The following is a 23,027-nucleotide window of genomic DNA, read 5'->3' on the forward strand; positions in this document are numbered from 1 at the left end:
AAAAGCCATAAACATTACAAAACTGACATTTCAAAAACTCACTGGAGGGAGTGCTGTGGATGGTACCTTTCAGTAATAAATGCAATGCAGGGGGCCAGCAGGAGGCCTGGTAGTTAAAGGCACTGGACTTCCATGTAGCCGACCATGGATCAACAAGTCCCAGACCTCGTGGCTTGCTTTCTCACTTTTCCTCTCTCTCTATCTCTGGTCAAATAAAAATAATCATGATAATAATAATAATAATAAATAAATAAAATGAAATAATTCTTAAAAGAAAAGAAATGCAATGCAGGAAAAAATTACCCAAGCTAGAAAAAAGGTTCTGAACAAAATATAAAACTTAAAAACCTAAGAAAGACCTAAGAATAAAATATAATAGGCCAACTGTAACAACTAGAAAACAGCTAAGAATTGTAGACCTTCCTATATATTTTAGAAAAAAAAATAATTGAGGTCCATAGGTTTCTACAGCCTGTGAAATGTCACAGGGCAAAGAGAAATGTGTGCTCAATATAAACAGTCTAGACACCCTCGGTTTAATATTAGTGGATTAGTACATGTTACATCAAAATGACTGTTTTCCTTAACATTTCCTCCAAATTCTCATTTCCTCACCTTTCCTCTTCTCTATCTGGAATGTTCTCTACCCCCATTAGTACCTTCTGAAATCCTACCAGTCAGTCCTTTAAGGGGTCATTCCAAAGGTAACTTCCTCTATCAGCTTTCCTCAATTATTCCAGCTAGTAGTAACATATTCTACAATCCTGTAGCAAACATGCTCTGCCATACTGAGAATCTGTTATTGGTACCAATTTTTCTTCTCTACTAAATTGCAAAGACCTTGATCACAATGACTGTATCAATCCTCCTTCTAGGCTCCATATACTAAACATCACATGCTGCACACAGGAAGCATCAATAATATATTTTTAAAAATAATAAAAAGGGAGAATTATTTCAGTTAGAAGTAACCATGATTTACTAAAATATCAATTGCATAAAATTAAATGTATACTCTAAAGTAGCAATATTAATAGAAAAAGATGTAATTTATATCACTGACCCTTGGTGGCCCAATAATCATGCCTGTCCACCTTGTAAGTGTCATATCTTCATCATCTTCAAGGCCCCAGCTAACCGTACCATCGCCTACTCCTTTTTGTCCTTCTTCAAGTTCTTCCAACAAGCGAAAATTACGAGGAACTTTAACTCCTATACAAAAGAATGTTAATGGAAATGTAAAAAGCTCATAATTTTAAGAGCTACACATATTTAAAATCAGCTTTTTTCCAAATGAACATTTACAAATTACTTCCCAAGACAAAATTCCCTTTAAAAAGCATCATGCCCCAGAAAATGGTTGAGACTAATAATCCCTTCAAAATGAAAATGCTGAAGAAATCACTGTACTAAACATTAACACTAACAGACATGTACATACAGTACTCAGTAATCAATTTTATCTTGACATAAATCAGTCAGAAGGAAGTCTTCACAAAGGGAACACTTTCCCTATTTGAGATTTCTGTCCTAGCCAAAGAATTTGCTTTAAATAAGTAGACATGGACTGGCTCTGTGGCCTAGTAGTTAAGGCAGCCAGATCCCACACAGCCAACCACGTGGTCTGAAACACTGCCTCAGTAGCTTGAGAGACATGCTCGACACATGCGCACGTGTACCCAATATCCCAAAATGAAAGAGATGGAGGAGATGGGACTGTGGTGTGACTATTTCCATGGAGAGTTCTTTCGCCTCTCCCTCTGCCTCTCTCTGGTGACTATCCAGCAAATAAATAAATCAACCAATAGGCATGATCAACCAGAAAGTTCATAAGAAGCTAAAGTTCATTATTACATACTCTAGTGATTACTAAAGAGTAGAATTATGTCCCCACTTAGAAAATACACCAGGGGCCGGCAGGTTGCATGGTGGTTAAACAGGCTAGACTCCCATATGGTTGACTGCAGTTCGAGTCCCGGACCTGGCAGCTTTCTTTCTCACTTTCCCTTCTCTGTCTCTGTCTCTCACTGACCAAATTTTTAAAATAACAAATGGAATTAAATAAGTAAATTTTTTTAAAACAGGGAAAAATACACCAAAAGGTGCTGTATCTCCTAGAACACTGACGTAGAACCTCCATAGTACCCAGTCTGCCTCATTCCTCTCTCATCCCTCAGTAACAGGGCCTACCTCTGCCACATCAGCACCATCACTTACCCATCACTTGGGAATTACTTAATTTGAGAACAGATCTCCCTATGTCTTTAACAGTTTCCTAGGATACCTGTTTCACCTCCTTGCCTGCCCTAACCCATTTTTGAATCCAACCAACCCTTCTCGTGCTTGCACTACATGGCATCATACCTGCTTCTCTTCCTCAGACCTCAGCACCCCTTACTTTACTTCTAAAACCTTAACGCAAATATTTCTGCCTTGAATCTCCTCGCTTTTCACAGTTCTCATCTTTAATTCTCACTGAACCAAGTCTCTGCTTTCATTCTGACCTCCAATTCCTGGATCCAACAACAAATCTTGCAGTTTACCCCACCTTTTCTAAAATGACCGCCCTGAGAAGAAAGTGCCTAATCTCCCAGCATTCAGCATCTAACATGAAACATACTCCAATCACATCACTAAAGTCCTGTTAAAAAAAAAACACGTAAATGCCTGCAGAATCCTCTATCTGGTACGTACATGCACGCGCGCTCTTGCTCTCTCTCTCTCACACACACACACACACAAATTAGAAGGCAGCAAGAAAAAAATGGCAATAGTAAACTGTCATTTTGTATAACTTTTCTCTTCTATTAAAATCAAAACATCTTTTTCTCATACTAAAGCATGCTAATCCTGGGAATAAAATGAAAAGCCTAAAGTACTGTAAAAAAATAAATTAATAAAAACAGGGGCCTGCAGATGGCAGAATGGTTACGATACTGGACTCCCATGTAGTTGATCGTGGTTTGAGTCCTGGACCTGGTGGCTTAAAAACTTACACTGGGTGCATGTGCGTGTGTGCCCAAAATCCCAAGAGGAAAACAGAGAAGGGGTTGCTGCATGGCCACCCCCCTCCCCCAGAGGGGGAGTGATTCTTGCCTTCTGTCTCTGTCTCTTCAGCAAGCGCACATGCCCTACAGCAAAAACCTCTCTCAAAAAAAAAAAAAGAAAAAAAAATGGAGGAGACTGGTTCAAGCCAGTGGCAGTGCCAGACACCTGGCTGCCTATGGCTGCAGGCCCTAACGGACCCATGCTCATCCTCCCACTTGCCTTTGGATTCTCAGAATCTCAGTGTTTTGAATAGTATGCGGTACAGAATTTTTTTCTTTTCTCTTGAGGTGAAGCTTATTAGGTCAGTTGGAGGCTCACCATTTCTTAGAAACAGGGTGGTCTTTGAGTCACCCAGAATCAGTGACAACAGTGCATAGTACTGGTGAGCAACAGGTAGGCAGACCAGAGAGATCACCAATTTTCTAATCCTGCACACCTTTTAACACTCAGAGATATCTTGAATAAGTTAGGAAGTATCCTATAGATTACAAGATGACTAGGAACAATCACAGACGCTCAAGTAATATGAGCAACCAACAAAAGGCCTCTCCCCCAAGGGAACTCGTCAAGCCCACATCACCCACAGTCAATACAATGGACATCGTGACCATGTCGGATAAGAAATTCGGAATATTTGCAGTGACCAAACTAACTAAGATGGAAGAGAAAAGAGACAATGAGCTCCAGGAGATGAGGAAGTCCTTTCATGATTTCAAAGAAGAAATAAACACCTTTTAAAAAGTACCAGATAGAACTTCTAGGGTTGAAGAATGAGATAAAAGAAATCAAAACTTCCCTCAAAAGTATTAAAAGTAAGATCTAGCAGAATACCGAATCTCGAATGTAGAAGACAAAACATCTGACCTAGAAAAAAGTACTAGGTAGATTGAGAAAACAACCAAGAAAAATGAGAATAATATACAAGGAATACTGGATACCATCAAGCACTCCAACATCCAGATAATTGGTATCCCAGAAAAGGAAGAAAATAATAAGGGCATTGAAAATTTATTCCATGAAATCCTGGAAGAAAACTTTCCAAACCCAGAAAAGCATTCAAATATCCAGACCCAAGAAATATATAGGACTCCAAATAGAATCAACCCAAGAAGATCCTCTCCAACACGTCTCCAAGGCACATCACAGCTAGACTGACCAAAAAAAAACAGACAAAGATAAGATACTAAAGTTGCAAGAGGGAAACATCAAGTTACTTACAAAGGTCACCCCATCAATCTAACATCGGACCTCAGGGCAGAAACAATGCAGGCAAGGTAAGAATGGGGAAATATAGTCAAAGTGTTGAATGAATGTAAACAATTGAAAACAATTTCAACCAAACCAAGAGTACTATACCTGGCAAGATAATCTTTTATATGGGGAAAAAAAGATAAAAAACATTCTCAGATAAACAAAATCTGAAGGAATTTACCAACTCCAGATCAGCTCTTCAAGAGGTTCTAAAGGGAGTGCTATACCGGGAAAACTAAAAAAGTCAGATGGACAGCTATAAGAGAACAAAAAGCAACCAAGAAATGGCTCACCTGGGACCAGCAGTTAGCGTAATGACTATGTCGCTGGACTCCCATGTAGTCGACCGCGGTTCGCGTCCTGGACCCGGTGGCTTAAGACTCACGCCAGGCGCGTGTGCGTGTGTGCCCAAGATCCTGAGAGGAGACTGGAGGAGAAGGGATTGCTGCGTGGCCATCCCCTCTGGGGGGTGATTTCTCGCTTTCTGTCTCTCTGTCTTTCTGTCTGGCGAACGCACGCGCCCTATAGCATAAAACCTCTCCAAATAAAAAATAAAAAATAAGAAGAAAAAAAGAAATGGCTCACTTAATGATAGGAATAGGTCAGGAAATATCAATAATAACACTGAATATCAATGGATTAAATTCTCCAATTAAGAGACTCATCTTAAGGATAAAGACATACATAGATTAAAAGTGAAGGGCTGGAAAAAGATATTCCACACAAATGGAAATCAAAAAAGGGCTGGAGTTGCAATACTGATTTCAGACAAAACAGGCTTCAAGTCAAAGACTGTAAAAAGAGACAAAGGAAAAACCAGCAGTTAGCGTAATGGCTATGTCACTGGACTCCCATGTAGTTCACCATGGTTCAAGTCCTGGATCCGGCAGCTCAAACTCACACCAGGCGTGTGTGCGTGCATGCCCGCATGCCCAAGATCCCGAGAGGAGAATGGAAGAGAAGGGACTGCAGCGTGGTCACTCCCCTGGGGGGGTGATTTCTCGCTTTCTGTCTGTCTCTCTGTCTTTCTGATGAGTACCACACCCTATAGCAGGAACCTCTCAAAAACAAAAAAAAAAAGAGGAGGAGACAAAGAAGGGCACTATATAACAGTAAATGAGGTAATCCAGCAAGAAGCCATAACACTTATAAATATCTATGCACCCAACTTAGGAGCACCTAAATATGTGAAGGAAAGACTGGTGGAGCTAAAAGGAGAGAGAGGGAGAAACACTGAAATTGTTGGGGATCTCACCCCATTATCTCCTTTAGACAGATCTTTTAGGCAAAAAGGAAATAGAGATACAGGACCTAAATGATACTATAAATGGAATGGGCTTGATAGATATCTACAGAACTTTCTACCCTAAGTCCACAAAACATACATTTTTTCTCATCCCGGCATGGAACCTTTACAACGATTGACCATATGTTAGGATGCAAATCAAGCCTTTACAGATTCGAAGGCATAGAAACTATATCCAGCATCTTCTCTGACCATGATGGGATTAAACTCAATATTAATTTCAGGAAAACGTCCTTGAAAATACACAAACACATGGAAACTGATGAGCCTACTTCTGAATGACTTAACTACTGAAGAAATTAAGTTTGAAATCAAAAAATTTATGGAAACAAATGATAAGGAGTACACAAGTTTCCATGATCTATAGGACACAGCAAAAGCAGTCCTAAGAGGGAAGTTCATAGCAATTAGTGTGCATAAGAAAAAGATGGAAAGGTGGCAAATAGATAACCTAACATCATGCCTCAGGGAATTAGAAAAACAACAACAACAACAAACTTAAAAAGTCAGGCAAAAAGAAATAATAAAGGTGCAAGCAGAAATAAATGAAATAGAAAATAAACAAACCGTAGAGAAAATAAACCACACAGAAAATAAATGAAAGCAAAAGCTGGTTCTTTGAAAAGACTAACAAGATCAACACACCATTGGATAGAATGATAAAAAAGAAAGAAAAAAAAAAAAAACAGATAAATACATGATGAAACAGGCAACATTACAACAGATATAATAGAAATACAAAGTATTATTAGAGGGTACTATGAGCGACTATAAGCCAACAAAGAGAACTTGGAGTAGATGGACAAATTCCTGGATGCATATAATCTACCAACATAGAATCAGGAAGACATAGAAAACCTGAATAGACACATAACAAGACAGAAGATTGAATCAGTAATAAATAATCTCCTGGCAAAGAAAAGCCCAGGTCCAGATGGCTTCACTTCTGAATTCTATAAAACCTTTAAGAAAGAGTTAACCCCTATCCTACTCAAATTATTTCTAATGAGTCAAAAGGAAAGAAACCTTCCAAATTCATTTTATGAAGTCTCCATCATCCTCATTCCCAAAACAGATTAAGGATATGACAAAAAGGACCAATATCATTGATGAATATAGATGCAAAAATTCTCAACAAGATTCTCGCAAATCGTATACAACACATAACAAAGATTTTTCATCACAACCAGGTAGGCTTTATCCCAGGGATGCAAGGTTGGTTTGACATACACAAGATCATAAATGTAATACACCATATTAACAGAAAGAAAGATAAAAAACATATGATCATTTCAATTGATGCAGAGAAAGCATTCAATGAAATACAACATCCTTTCATGATTAAGAACTTCAGCTAACATTATACTGAATGGGGAAAAGCTAAAAGCTTTTCCACTAAAAACTGGTACTAGGCAAGGCTGCCCACTTTCTCCACTGTTTTTATTTGCGGGGGGGGTCTTGGGCTCGCACGCACATGCGCCCGTGTAAGTTTAAGCCACCGGGTCCAGGACTCAAACCGTGGTCGACTACATGGGAGTTCAGCAACATAGCCATTACGCTAACTGCTGGTACCCTCTGCACTGCTTTTTAATATAGTGCTGGAAGTCTTAGCTAATGCAATCAGAAAAGAGAACAATATAAAGAGCATTCAAATAGGCAAGGAAGAGTTGAAAATATCTTTACTCACAGATGACATGATGATCTACTTAGAAGACCCAAAGGTCTCCATGAAAAAATTAAATACAGTAGAGTGGCAGGATACAAAATTAACATCCAAAAATCTATAGCATTTCTATATATGAACAACAAGTTGAACAAAGTAGAGCTGAAGAAAGGAATCCCTTTCACCGTAGCTACAAAATGTATAAAATACCTAGGGATAAACCTAACTAAGAAGTAAAAGACCTTTATAAAGAAAACTATGAAAATCTTTAAAAAAGATATTGAAAGTGACATAAAAAAGTGGAAGGACATCCCATTCCTGGATTGGAAGAATTAACGTAATCAAAATGGCAATTCTACCCAGTTAATCTACATATTTAATGCAATTCCAATCAAAATACCAGAGATAGTCTACACAGATCTAGAAAAGACAATCATAGAATTTGTCTGGAATCATAAAAGACCTCGTATTGCCAAAGTAATCCTGCACAAGAGTGGAGTGGGAGGCATGTCACTCCCTGATCCCAAGATATACTAAAAAGTTGTGATCATCAAAACAGCATGGTATCGGGACCAGCAGGTGGCGTGGTGGATAAGGTGCTGGATACTCCCACTTGGCTGACCACGGTACAAGTACTGGACCTGGTGGCTTGTTTTCTCACTTTCCCTCTCCCTCTCTGGTCAAATTAAAATAAATCAATGAATAAATAAAATTAAATTAATAATTATATTTTTTAAAAAACCAGCATGGTACTGGCACAAAAACAGACATGTGGACCAATGGAATAGAACAGATACCCCCAGAAATAACCCCCAAAGCTTAGAGCCAACTGATTTTTGACAAAGGGTACCAATCAATCCACTGGGAAAAGGAAAATCTCTTTAGTAAATGGTGCTGGAAAAACTATGTATCCACCTGCAGAAAGATTTAACCAAACCCCCATCTCTCACCATTAACAAAAGTCAATTCAAAATGAATCAAAGATCTGAACCTAAGACCTCAAACTCTAAAACTACTGGTGGAAAATGCTGGGCATGTGTGTGTGCATGCCAAAAATCCTCAGAGGAGAATGGAGGATAAGGGATTGCAGCATGGCAATACCCCCTGGGGGGGGGGTGATTTCTCGCTTTCTGTCTCTCTGTCTTTCTGGCAAGCGCATGTGCCCTATAGCAAAAGCCTCTCCAAAAAGAAAAAGAAAAAGAAAAAGGAGGAGGATGTAAATGTACTTCCCAGGATGAGTAGTAGATACACAGTGAGCCAGAGACTGCACACGGTCAGATCTGGGGTTCTTGTTTGTTTTAAGGGTGTGCCCAGAGTATAAACACTCAGCAGAAATAGGAAGCAGGGCAAGAAAAAATTTCAAAGCTAGAGCTTATTTTCAGGCTTCATCTCTGTGACGAGGTCTTAGGGAAACTGGCATTCATTGCTCCCGCCTATTTTATGTATCCACTTAATATATACCGACTACCGCACGTTATGGTAGAGATAAAAATATTGGAGGGTATAAAAATGAAAATAGTTAGCGATGATAAGACAGTGTGGAACTGGGCAGGAGAAGAGTATGGAGAAAGAGCAAGAGAATAGAAAGGCATGACATTAGTGGGATTCAGATATAATTTATTACCTGTTGATGATAACATGTATAGTATTCTCAACTGGACAGATGTGAGAAGTATTTCATGTTGGGAAAAGTATTTTTACAAGAAAAATGATAAATAAGGATGAAATGTTTAAAAAAATAATTGGAGAGACCAGTAGTTAGCGTAATGGCTATGTCGCTGGAATCCCAAGTAGTCAACCGCGGTTCGAGTCTCGGACCCGGTGGGTTAAACTCACGCCAGGCGCATGTGCGTGCGTGCCCAAGATCCCGAGAGGAGAATGGAGGAGAAGGGATTGCAGCATGGCCATCCCCGCTGGGGGGTGATTTCTTGCTTTCTATTTCTCTGTCTCTCTCTCTCTGTCTGTCTGGCGAACGCACACGCCCTATAGCAAAAACCTCTCAAAAAAAATTGGAATAATAATAATAATAATCTGGAAAAAAATGAAAAGCTATTGGATGATGATGATGGGGACTTTATGTCTTTGTATTGACTAATATGAATGGTATTCCTTCTGAAAAAAGAAAAAAAGAAATGTAATATACTGTAAAGTTATATGTGATTCAATGTAATATAAACAAGATTATGATAATAAAAAAATTAAAAAAAAAAAAAGAATCCAGGCTCTAGGGGCCAGCAGGTGGAGTGATAGTTTGGGTACTGGATTCTGATATGCCTGACCAAGTTGAAGCCTGGACCCAGTGCCTTGAAATATCACAACAGATGATGAATAGATGATGATAGATATATGTTTAAAAAAAAAATCCAAGCTTTAGACCACAGCACCCACAAAGTGACGAAGCACCAGCTACAGAGGCAGCATATATCCAGGTGGCAGGAGCACAGATCTAGGATGAGTGCCTACATTCAATTCAGTTCTCTACTTTTTTGAAGAGAGATTTTTGCTATAGGACACATGCACTCACTGGAGAGAGGCAGACAAACAGAAAGCAAGAAATCATCCCCACAGTGGCCACACTGCATTCCCTTCTCCATTCTCCTCTCAGAAGCTTGGGTACTTACGCCCAACAGGAGAGCTAGGTCTGAGATTCGAATTACGATCGACTATGTGGGAGTACAGTGACATAACCCTTACACATCAACTGGTCCCCTGCCATTAACTTGACATGTGACGACAGCAGCTTTGTCATCTGTGAAGAACAATAGTTCTTACCTCACCAAATCATGGTGGAAAAATTAAACAGGTAATCCACTTTATACACAGTAGATGTTACTATAATCATTTTAGTGTTTAATTATATAGAAAGACATAAAACTTCCTCTATCAAGTTGTTGAGAATAAAGCTCTTTATAAATTCCTGTTGGGTGGCTCTGGGAATTGTATGTTAAGGTCTACGTTTCTATGTACATAACACTGAAACCACTGCTTTTCTATTTTTCTATAGCTACTGATTTGCTTTGTTTAAGAATTATTTTATTTATTTATTCTTTCATTTGACCAGAGAGAGACAGAGCAAGAGGGAAAGTGAGAAAGCAAGCCACCAGCTCCAGGACTTGAACTATAGTCAGCCATGTGGGATTCCAGCGCCCTTAACCACCATACTACCTATTGGTCCCCTTTTTATGGCTTTTTTAAGTCCCTCCCCCTCACATTTTTGCCACAGGGCGTGTGCGCTAGTCAGAGACAGACAGAAAGAGGGAAAGTGAGAAATCACCCTCAAGTGGGTGGCCACACTGCAATCTCCTCTCCTCCATTCTCCTCTGAGGATTCTGGGCACACATGCATGTGTGCTTACTATTTTTTTTTTCTTTTTGAGAGGTTTCTGCTATAGAGCGCATGCACTCGCCAGAGAGATAGAAAGCGAGATGGCCACGCAACAATCCCTTCTTCTCCATTCTCCTCTTGTGATCTTAGGCGGGCACGCACACACACATGCCTGGTGTGAGTTTAAGCCTCCGGGTCCGGGACTCGAACCGCAGTTGACTACGTGGGAGTCCAGCAACATAGCCATTATGCCAACTGCTGGTCCCATTTAGTTCTGAATGCTCTTAAACATGACCTGACTTAATTTGTTATGAAAGGGAGGCAAAGAAATGTAAGTTTATAGTTATTCTTGGGGGAGTATCTTCATAATGACAAGGGTAATTATTTTAAGATCTTAATGGTCCAGCAGGTGGCATGGTGATTAACGTGCTGGACTCACACATGGCTGACCATGGTCTTGAACCCCATGGTTTGAAAGTTATGGTAGAGGGACCAGCAGTTGGCATAATGGCTATGTTGCTGGACTCCCACGTAGCCGACCGCGGTTTGACTCCTGGACCGGAGGCTTTAAGTGATGCCAGGCATGTGTGCGTGCATGTCCAAGATCCTGAGAGGAGAATGGAGAAGAAGGGATTGCAGCGTGGCCATCCCCCCTGGGGGTGATTTCCCGCTTTCTGTCTCTCTGTCTCTGTCTTTCCGGTGAGCACATGCACCCTATAGCAAAAACTTCTTAAAAAAAAAAAAAAAAAGGAATAACTAAGCAAAACTCTCAATGCAAACAACCTGGAAAACAGGCTTACAAGGTGCAAGCATGTGGAGTGGTGGTTAAGGCACTGGATTCCCACATGGCTGACTGAGGTCAAGTCCCAGACCTGGAAGCTTGCTTTTTACTTTCTCTCTCTGGTCAAATTAGCTGTTGGTGTAAAGGGTGGGGAGTGGGGAAAAGCGGACTGATCAAATTATGTTTGGCAGTGTAAAAAACTTAAGAGGTCAACTGGCAAGCATTCGGGTAAGATGTCATATTTAAAACATTACATAAAATCATTTTAAAATATGAGAGGCCAGCCCAGAGTATGGTGGATAAGGTGGCTGGATCCCACAGGGCCTGCTGCACAGTTTAAGTGCCGGACCTGGAGGCTTGAAAAACACATGGAGAGCATGTGTATGTGTGCCCAAAATCCTGAAAGAAGGCAAACGTGGACAAAATACATTGTGGCGTGACCATGCCCCATAGGAGGTACTTTCTCTGCCTGTCTCTCTCTCTTCCTTGTCTCTCTCTCTTCACCTCTCTCCTCCCCTGCCACAAGCACCCGCATCTCCTGCCAAATTCTTTTTTATGTACTTATTTATTGTAATTATTTTTTCAATTTGACCAGAAAAAGATGAGAAAGAAAGACTGAGAAATCAAGCCACCAGGTCCAGGACTCAAACTGTGATCGGTCATGTGGGAGTCCAGTGTCTTAACCACTACACCACCTGTTGGGGCCCTGCCAAATAATTTTTAAAGTACATGAATTACACAGTGTATAAGCGAAAAAACAGACCTAATACCAACACACATATATTGATCATATCAAAAACTCTCACATTCATCAGTAAGGATCCAAAGGCAACCTACAACTGATATTTTACATTCACTGGGCCTGTAGAATCTAAAGGGAGTTCTTTTTGGGGGAGGGGGAGATTTCTGCGATGCCCGCTCACCAGAAAAAAGAGAGAGAGAGAGACAAAAAGCAAGAAATCACCCCCCCTCCTGGATGGGCCACACCGCAATCCCTTCTCCTCCATTCTCCTCTCAGGATTTCGGGCAAGCACACAACCCGTACCCAGCATGAGTTTTAAAGCCACAGAGTCCAGGACTCGAACCACAGTTGACTACATGGATGTCTAATGACGTAACCTTAAGCTATCTGCTGGTCCTTTTTTAAAAAAAATTATTAGTTATATTTCATTGTATTTATTATTACTTTTTAATTTGACCAGAGAGAGAGATAGTGAGAAAGCAAGCTGCCAGGTCCGAGACTCAAACCACAGTCATGATGGGACCAACAGTTAGCGTAATGGCTATGTCACTGGACTCCCACGTAGTCGACCACGGTTCAAGTCCTGGACCTGGCGGCTTAAACTCACGCCAGGCACGTGTGTGTGCGTGCCCAAGATCCCAAGAGGAGAATGGAGGAGAAGGGATTGCAGCATGGCCATCCCCCCTGGGGGGTGATTTCTCGCTTTCGGTCTGTTTTTCTGGCGAGCGCACATGCCCTCTAGCGAAAATCTCTAAAAAATAAAAAAAAAAAAAAACACCAGTCATGTGAGAACCTGACACCTTAACCACCACACTACCTGCTTGCCCAAGTTTTTTTGGTTTTTTTGTTTGTTTGTTTTGTTTGTTTTTTTCCATAGGGCCCATGCACTCACTGGAGATAAGAAGAGGGAGATAATGAGAAGAAGAAGCCCCACCCCCGCAACATGGTCACACCACAGTCTCTTCTCCTCCATTCTCCTCCAGATTTTGGGCATGTATGTACTTGTGCCCAGCATGAACTCCAAGCCACCAGTTCCAGGACTCTGACCAAGACAGGAATTAGACCCAATGAGTAGGTCAATAGGGTGGGGATTCCCAAGAAAGGTCATTATGAAAGGAAATGGACACACACATGTATTAACATAGAGCCAACTTATAAAATGGAGTTCCTGTGGTCAAGTTTGAGAAGAGGTATTCATTGTTCTCACTGGAGATCAAGTATGAGCTCTCACACTTGCTCACATGGAGTTTCCTATAACCAGAGCTGTTTTACAACTTGCTTGATCATTCACAGCCTATGAGAAAATGCAACCAGACCCTCTCTGAAGATTCCTTCCTCCCACTCTTCCCACCTGGCTCGTGGTGCTAGGAAGGTTGTTACCTGCCTTCTGCTGTTCCAGATATACACACAGAAATTCACCACTGGGATGGGACACCACGTCAACATCTGGACAGTACATCCAGATATGGATGCTCAACCCTTCACAGACTACCCTGGGTATGGATTAGACAGCTACATTTCTAACCTGAGAAAGATGTGCAAGCACAGAAAAAAGTCGGCACAGAAAAACAGCTGGGGGGGAACCAAAGAAGCCCAATACTATGATTGACCTTCCCATTCTAAATATTCATTGCATTACCAACCCCCAGGATATAAAAGTAACACCTAATCTCATTCCCAAAGCAGTTGTCCTCTGGCAGCTGCTCACCCACATCTTTCAGGCATAGGGGTATATTTCCTACCCTCAATTCCTATTAGAAATCTTTACTTTTCTATTAAAACATCTCTTGGGACCAGCAGTTGGCATAATGGCTATATCACTGGATTCCCATATAGTCGACCGCGGTTCAAGTCCCAGACCCAGTGGCTTAAACTGACGCCGGGTACATGTGTGCATGTACCCAAGGTCCCAAGAAGAGAATGGAGGAGAGGGGATTGCGGCATGACCATCCCCCTGGGGGGTGATTTCTCGCTTTCTGTCTCTGTCTCTTTCTGGAGCACACACGCGCTCTATAGCAAAAATCTCTCCCAAAAATAAAAACATAAAACAAAGGTACAAGCAGATGGTATAATAGTTAAGTTGCTGGACTCCCATGTAGTCAATCACAGTATGAGTCTCAGACCCAGCAGCTTCAAACTCACACTGGGCGTGTGTGTGTGTGTGTGTGTGTGTGTGTGTGCGTGCGCACGCGCACCCAAAATCCCAAGAGAATGGAGAAAAAGGAATTGCAGCACCGCCATCTCCCCTAGGGGTTATTTCTCGTTTTTTGTCTATGTCTGGCAAACACACAAGCCCTATGGTGAAAATCTCTTATAAAAAAAGTTTTTTAAAGTGGGGTCAAAGGTCAGCAGGTGGCATGGTGGTTAGGGTGCTAGACTCCCACACGAATAACCACAGTTCAAGTCACAGACCTGGTGGCTTGCTTTCTCACTTTCTCTTTCTCTCTCTCTCTCTACTGAGTGTATGGGCCCTATAGCAAATTTAAAAATAATAGGGTCCAGCAGGTGGCATGGTGGTTAAGGTGCTGGACTCCCACACGACTGATCACAGTTTGAATCCCAGACGTTGCTGTCTCACTTTCCCTCTCTGGTGGGTGCACGTGTACTACAGCAAGTTGAGGAATAATTATGATGATAAATAAAATTAAATGGATAATTTCTAAGTAATAAATCAAATTAAATAATAATTTTTTTTTTTAAAAAGGGGGTCAAATATTTATAGAATAAAACAGTGGTTACCAGGGTAGGGAGAGGCACTAGGGAGATGTAGTTCAAAGGACACTATGCAGAATGAACAAGCCTAAAAGATCTAACATACAACGTGAGGTCTACAGTTCATAACAGCATACTGTAGTCAGCATTTTTACTAAATGAGTAGATTATAACTATGCTTGCCACGGTTGGATGGTGGAATAGGTAAGTCTGAAATGATAGATATATTCATTTCACTATCAGAGCCATTTTCTTATATATATGTATTTGACAAGTTCCCATTTAATCATATAAAGTTTACTTTATAAATTAATCATTAAAAATTGCAGGTCAGCCGGTAGTGTGATGGTTTAGAGGATCAGTTAGCAGCACAGTGGTTACAGCAGCTAGATCCTACATGGCTGATGCACTAAGTCCTGGACCCAGCGGCTTAAAACAATTGACAGGATGGGTTGGCAGGTGCATGGTAGTTAAGGCACTTAGATTCCCATATGGTCAATTACAGTTCAAGACTTGGACCTGGCAGTCAGCTCTCTCACTTTCTTTCTCTCTCTCTGGTTGAATTAAAAAATAACAAAAATAAATATTTTTTTTTATTTTTTAGTTATTAAAAAAAGAAGAAGAAAAGAAAAACACACCAGGCACATGTGCATGTGTGCCCAAAATCCCAAGAGGATAAAGGAGATTTGTTCAGTGGACACCCCCTCCGACAGGTGAATTCTCACTTTCTCTTCTCTTTGGCAAGCACATGCTCCCTATAGCAAACTGAAAAATTGAATTAAAGAAAAATTTTAATTAAAAACTGAAGCAGATTTCCAGAGCCTTTCCTGCCTATAGTTATTAGTAGAACTGTTTAGAATAGTGAAGCGTTCTCCAGAGTAGGGAGGTCATTCTATGCACCTACCTTACCCTGCCCCTGCCCTGGCTGTTTATGCACTTGCTCCCAGCACCCTCAGTGGAATCCCTCACTAGCCAGACCAGTGTCCTATCAGCTCCAAACACCCATTCACTAAAAGAATCATCAATTCCCATCACAGTTCATAACTCAGGGAAAACCCAGTTTCACAACTCTAACTGAGCCATTAACCCCCACTGGTTGTTTCAGAAACAACAGTTACAACTCCACTATTAAGAGTTCTATTATTGGGAACCAGCAGTTAGCCTAAAGGCTATGTCGCTGGACTCCCACATAGTCGACCGCGGTTCACATCCCAGACCCAGTGGCTTAAAACTCACGCCAGGTGCGTGTGCGTGCATGCCCAAGATCCCGAGAGGAGAATGGAGGAGAAGGGACTGCAGCGTGACCATCCCCCCAGGGGGTGATTTCTCGCTTTCTGTCTCTCTGTCTCTGTCTGTCTGGCGAGCGCACGCGCCCTATAGCGAAAAACCTCTCAAAAAAAAAAAAGAATTCTATTATCAAGAACTTAAGCATCAAGAACTTAAAAAACGTCAAGAACACACAACTACTGACATGAAGGCACATGCATATATTTTAATCTCCATAACTGAATTTCATTCATTATTCAAACATTGTGACATTATAAAGCTATCAAGTTAGTATTAAAAACTACATTTGTGGGACCAGCAGTTGGCGTGATGGCTATGTCACTAGACTCCCATGTGGTCGATTGCAGTTCGAGTCCTGGACCTGGTGGCTTAAACTGATGCCGTATGCGTATGTGCCCAAGATCCCAAGAGGAGAATGGAGGAGAGAGGATTGTGGCATGGCCACCCCCTCCCCTCCCCCGTGATAATTTCTCGCTTTCTGTCTGTCTCTGTCTGTCTCTCTAGTGAGCCCCCACGCCCAAAAGAAAAAACGTCCAAAAAAAAAAAAAAAAAACCTACATTTGTGTAATTCACAGAAAAAAATGAAAAGGTAATAGTCTTTTGCTGAAATGGTTTACCATGTATCATGCAATTTTAACCCTGGTCGCTAAGATAAATATTTCAAAAAATTGCATTAGATTAAAAGTATACTTCACGGGACCAGCAGATAGCATAATGGTTACATCACTGTACTCTCATGTAGTTGACTGCAGTTCAAATCCCAGACCCAGCAGCTTAAATTCATGCTAGGCACATATGCGTGACTGCCCAAAATCCCGAGAGGAGAACGGAGGGACTGAGGCGTGCCCATCCTCCCTGAGGGGTGATTTCTCATTTTCTTTCTCTGTGTCTCCTGCAAGCACATGTGCCCTATAGTAAAAGTCTCTCTCAAAAAAAAAAAAAAAAAAGTATGCTTCACTATAATACATTAAAGTTTAAACTAATAACGACTGTTTAGTATTCAGGTAATAAATGAGAATACTCATAAAATGTTTATAAAATCTAGTATTTGAAATCTGATATATATTCACCCCAATAAATACTTTTTAGTCGATTTTTAAATACTGTCTTTCATCAAATCTGAAGTGGACCATTTTTCTTTTTTTACTTTTAAAAATGATTGGGACCAGCAGACAGCATGGTGGTTAAGGGAGCTGGATTCCCACATGGCCAACTACAGTTTGAGTCCTGGACCTGGCGGCTTGTTTGCTCACTTTTCCTCTCTCTGTGTCTGTCTCTCTGGTCAAATTAAAATAAATTCATTAATTAATTTTTTAAAAAATGAAATTATAGGGGCTAGTAGGTGGCTTAGTGGTTAAGGTACTAGACTCAAACGTGGTCAGCTGAAGTTACAGTCCTGGACCTGTCAGCATGAAACTCACGTTGGGCACATGTGCATGTGTGTTCAAAGTCCTTAGAGGAGAATGGAAGAGAAGGGACTGTGGTATGGCCATCCCTCCCAGGGGGTGATTTCTCACTTTCCCATTGAGTGAATGCACCCGATAGCAAAAAAACTCTCAAAAAAATTAAACTATAAGTATACACTCATTCCAGATATTAAAATGTCTTAGAATTAAACAGAGTAGATAAAAATGTCTAAAAAATTGAATAGATGAAAATTTAAAATTTTCAAGTCAAACTTCATAAATTTGAAGTACCTGTGCTATACCTTAAAATATAGGAGGAAAAACCTTTGGATTAGAGCAGCAATCTCTAACTTTTTTGGCACCAGGGATCAGTTTCATAGAAGACAATTTTTTCCTATGGGGATATGGGGAAAAGGGGTTGATTAGAGCACAACTTCTATTACTATTACATTGTAACAACTAATGAGATAATTATAGAATTCACCATAATGTGCGGCTATCCAGTACTAGCACCACTGCAGCAGCTCCACCTCAGATCAGGCATTAGAGTCCCATAAGGAAGTCTCAGCCTATTAACAGATGCCTTATGTGTTCAGGTTCCCAGTAGGGCCCACTCTCCTCCTAGGAGACTCTAATGCCACTGCTGGTCTGACAGGGGGCGAAGCTTGGTTCGTGTGTTCATGCAAGCAACGGGGAGTAGCTGTAAATGCAGATGAAGCTTTGCTCATGTGTCCACTGCTCACCTTCTGTTGTGCTGCCCAGTTCCTTTTTTTGGGGGGGAGAGGATTTTTGCTATAGGGCACGTGCACTCACCAGACAGAGAGAGACAGAGACAGAAAGTGAGATATTACCCCCCGGGGGGATGGCCATGCCGCAATCCCTTCTCCATTCTCCTCTCGGGATCTTGGGCATGCTCATACACACGCCCAGGGTGAGTTTAAGCCACCAGGTCCGGGACTTGAACTGCGGTCGACTACACGGGAGTCCAACGACATAGCCATTATGCTAACTGCTGGTCCCGCTGCCCAGTTCCTAATAGGCCACAAACCTCTGTGGGTGAGTGAATGGGGACCTCAGGATTCAAGGATTTGCAAAGTACTTCTCAAACCTGTAGTGTGGAAGGTGAGTATACCCAGGACAGTATAAATCATGCTGTTGTTATTCTTTTTGCTTTTTTATTTTGGAGAGGTTTTTGCTATGGGGCGCGTGCGCTCGCCAGACAGACAGAGAGAGACATAGAGACAGAAAGCGAGAAATCACCCCCCAGGGGGGATGGTCACACCGCAATCCCTTCTCCTCCATTCTCCTCTCGGGATCTTGGGCATGCACATACACACGTCCAGGGTGAGTTTAAGCCACCAGGTCCGGGACTTGAACTGCGGTCGACTACACGGGAGTCCAACGACATAGCCATTATGCTAACGGCTGGTTCCCCCTGTTGTTATTCTTTAGGTTACAAATGAAACCACCCCTTGCCCCCCAGCCACCTGGTTAAAAAAAGAATGCAACCATATGGATAGTTCATTCTGAAGTCTTTTCTTGATACTAACTCAGGTAGACAAGAGAAATAAACAACTTACTGGGTTTATATTTAATGAACACATTGGAGCTTAAATAATTCTTTCAGTACTATGTTTCACTTCAGAAAAATAAACTAAAAGCAAAACTTAGTAAAATATTAAAATATAAAAAAGGGATAGATTTTACTTGAGTAATATATGTTCTCATTATCAAATCACACAGAAAATGTATTATAGAATATGTTCACAACACAACAAGAACTCAATAAACATCTGGTAACTATGAACCAAGGTAAGCATGTGTTGCTGATAAACAGAATCCTTGCCCTAAGATCTTACAAACTAACAGTGTAAACAAACATATGTAAACAGATACATTCAAATATATGCAATAAGCTGTTGCAGAAGATTGTGCCTAGACACTCTGTAGGTATCTCACGGTGAGAAGACAGGCCAAGAGAGAACACAGCAGTTGTTTTACACTCTCCAGGAAAGCAGCTAACAATCTTTATTATATAACTATGAAGCAAACTTCCATTAGAGCAAACTAGGGAGTGGAAGAAAGTTGGCTAAACTACAGTATACTCTGGTTCCTCTACAGCTTTAATTTCTAAGAAAAAATGAGGAATGGCATACACTCTAAAAGATATGAAGTCTTTGGATAGAGACCACTAAACAGGTATAATTATTCTCCTGTGAGTCAAGGAAGTTGGATTCACTTCCAGAGTCAGAAAAAAAGTATTAAACAAAACACAGAGATATCCCTCCAAATCACTGTTTATGAGGTAAACGGTTTAGAAAATTAAAGACTTTTCAATGACTTACGTATTTCTCCTGAGGAAATAACCACTTGCATCAATACTTTTCAGTCAACCACAAGCAGTAATTTAGGTAGCATGAATACCAGCAAACCAAGCTATGCACTGTTTGTACTTTTCTCTAACATTCCCATCACTAGATTTGAAAACCCAAGCCACAACTTCCAAATAAACTGCTTGCAGTATGCCTCACACCTGGCTATCTTTTTTGTTTTTTAATTCATTATAAGGTGCATGTGCTTGCAGGGACATAAAGAGAGTGAGCTGATTAAAATCACCGCACTGCAATCCTTTCTTCTCCATTTCTCCTTGGGCGTGGTGGCGCCCGCCCTATGACAAAAACCTATGGAGGCTGGAGGATTGCGGCATCAAGTCCTCCATTTCTCCTTGGGATTTTGGACGGACACACACACACGCCTGGCATGTTTTTCAAGCCACTGGGTGTGGGATTCTAACCACACAGTTGACCATGTGGAATCCAGCCACCTTCACCTCCACACCACCTACTGGCCTATAACTTCCCTAAATATGAAATTAAACCTCACACCTGGGAAGGTGAACCTCAGACTCTTCCTGCCCCGTCATATGGTAATCATGTAAAATAATCAAAACCAGGTAACTAGAATCACAGTATGCCAATGACATTTTTAAAATTATAGAACCAGATAAACAATAAAGTATATACTAAAGCCAGACATTGAATTTTAATAAGGTAGGAAAAAAGTGATAAATCTGTCTTCATTAAAACTGAAAACTTCTGAGTTTCCAAGACTACCTCCAAGTGGGGCCAGCAGATGGCATGACGGTTAAGGTGCTGGATCCACACGGACTCTGCAGTTTGAGTATCAGACCCAGCAGCTTGAAAATCATGATGGGCATGTGTGTGAGCATGCCCCAAATCCCAAGTGAATAAAAGAGAAGGGATTGTTGCATGACCACCCCTTCAAGCACTTGTACCCTATAGTCCAAAATAAGAAAAAAAAAGAAAGAAAAAGAACACGAAGAAAACCTCCAGAATAAGAGAAAATATTTGTGAACCATGTATGTGATAAGGGACATGTATCTGCAATGATAAAGAACTCCTACAACTCAAAAAAGACAATCCAATTTTCTTTTTTGGAGAGGTTTGCTTTTTTTTTTTTCTATAGGGTATGTGGGCTCACCAGAAAGACAGAGACAGAAAGCTAGAAAGTGAGACATCACACCCCCCCAGGGAGGATGGCCACGCCACAATCCCTTCTCCTTCATTCTCCTCTCAGGATCTTGGGCACGCACGCACACGTGCCCAGCTTGAGTTTAAGCCACCAGGTCCGGGACTCGAACCTCAGTCAGCTACATGGGAGTTCAGTGACATAACCATTACGCTAACTGCTAGTCCCAAGACAATCCGATTTTTAAACTAGAGAAAAGACTTAAAAGATATGTATCTTTCTTCAAAGATATACAAATGGCCAATAAATACATGAAAAGGTACTCAACATCACCAGCCTCCAGAAAAATGCAAATCAAAGCCACAAGACACCATGTCACAACCCCAGGCTAGAATCAAAAGGATAACAAATATCTGGACCAGCAGTTAGCATAATTGCTATGTCCTGGACTCCCATGTAGTCAACTGCAGTTCATGTCCCGGATCCGGTGGCTTAAAACTCACGCTGGGCACGTGTATGTGCGTGCCCAAGATCCCGAGAAGAGAATGGAGAAGGGACTGTGGTGTGGCCATCCCCCTTGGGGGGTGATTTCTAGCTTTCTGGCTCTCTGTCTCTGTCTGTCTGGCGAGAGCACACGCCCTATAGAAAAAACCTCTCCCCCCCCAAAAAAGGATAACACTGGGGGGAGATGTGGAGAAACTGAGACCCTTGTATACTAATGATGAGAAGGTAACATGGTTTCCCATGGTTTCCCTTTAGAAAACCGTCCTGCAGTTCTTTGAAAAATAATTCTTCGTTCTTACAGCTAATATAGTTCAGTTAACACAGTTACCATATGGCGTAGTAATTTGAATCACTTCTAGGTAACCACCCAAGAAATCATATGCCTATACACAAATCTGTGCATGGACATAAAGATTTATGCTCAAAAGACAGAAAGTGGAAACAACCTAAATGTCCAGCAACAGATGAATAAACAAAATGTGGTGGATCAATACTGTGGCTCTTCAGCCATAAAAAGGGATAAAGTACTGATACATATTACAACATGGATGACCCTTGATAATATTTTACTAAGAAATCAGACACAAAAAGAACATGAGTCTATTCATACGAAAGTATAAAATGGACAAATCTACACAGACAGAAAGTAGATTAACAGGTTCCAAGAGCCGAGAAGAGGTTTGGGGAGGACAGGGCAGTGAGGGCTAAAGGGTATAGAGTAACAAAAATGTGCTAAAATGATGCAGTGATGGTTACACCTATGTGAATATACCAAAAACCACTGAATCACATACTTTATATGGGAAAACTGTATGCTACACAAATTGTATCTCAATAAAGCTATTTTCAGTTCCTGTGTTGGGGATTTTTTTGGTTTGTTTTGCTATAGGGTGAGCATGCTTTTAAGAGATGAGGATGGAGGGGTGAGAAAACACCCCCCAGAAAATGGCCATGCTGCAATTCCTTCTCCATTTCTCCCTCTCTGGATTTTGGGCATGCAAGCACACAGGTGATTTTTTTTTTTTTTTTGGAGAGGTTTTTTTCACTATAGGGTGCGTGCGCTCGCCAGACAGACAGAGACAGACAGAGAGACAGAAAGCGAGAAATCACCCCCCAGGGGGGATGGTCACGCCGCAATCCCTTCTCCTCCATTCTCCTCTCAGGATCTTGGGCACGCACACACACATGCCCGGCGTGAGTTTTAAGCCACCAGGTCAGGGACGCGAACCGCGGTCGACTACATGGGAGTCAAGCGACACAGCCATTACGCTAACTGCTGGTTCCCACACCTCTGTGATTTTCAAGCCACACCTCTGTGATTTTCAAGCCACCGAGTACAGGAATTGAACCACACGGTTGTCCATGTGGGATCCAGCCACCTTACCTCCACACCACTTGCTAACCCAATAAAGCTATCCTATAAAAAAAGTAGAAAAAGCAATTCCCTGAAAACAAACTCAATATTCTTTTATAGCTCCATCCACCAGAAATTTCAGCTTTTTTTTTGGGGGGGT

The 23,027-nt window shown here is 41.2% G+C and overlaps 1 protein-coding gene across 2 annotated transcripts in view; it reads right to left on the reverse strand.

The window, feature by feature from the left end:
- Nucleotides 1-23,027, reverse strand: part of UBE2V2 (ubiquitin conjugating enzyme E2 V2) — an 85,641-nt gene that overhangs the window by 26,105 nt on the left and 36,509 nt on the right. For both annotated transcript variants that reach the window (XM_014584998.2, XM_006170445.3), the window contains exon 2: nt 1,064-1,212. In XM_014584998.2, coding sequence (XP_014440484.1) covers nt 1,064-1,108 — 45 coding nt within the window. In that variant the 5' untranslated portion in view covers nt 1,109-1,212. The remainder of the gene's footprint in view (nt 1-1,063; nt 1,213-23,027) is intronic.

The sequence above is a fragment of the Tupaia chinensis genome, unplaced genomic scaffold (genome assembly GCF_000334495.1).
Source record: "Tupaia chinensis unplaced genomic scaffold, TupChi_1.0 Scaffold148488_1, whole genome shotgun sequence".
Taxonomy (NCBI): Eukaryota; Metazoa; Chordata; class Mammalia; order Scandentia; family Tupaiidae; genus Tupaia; species Tupaia belangeri.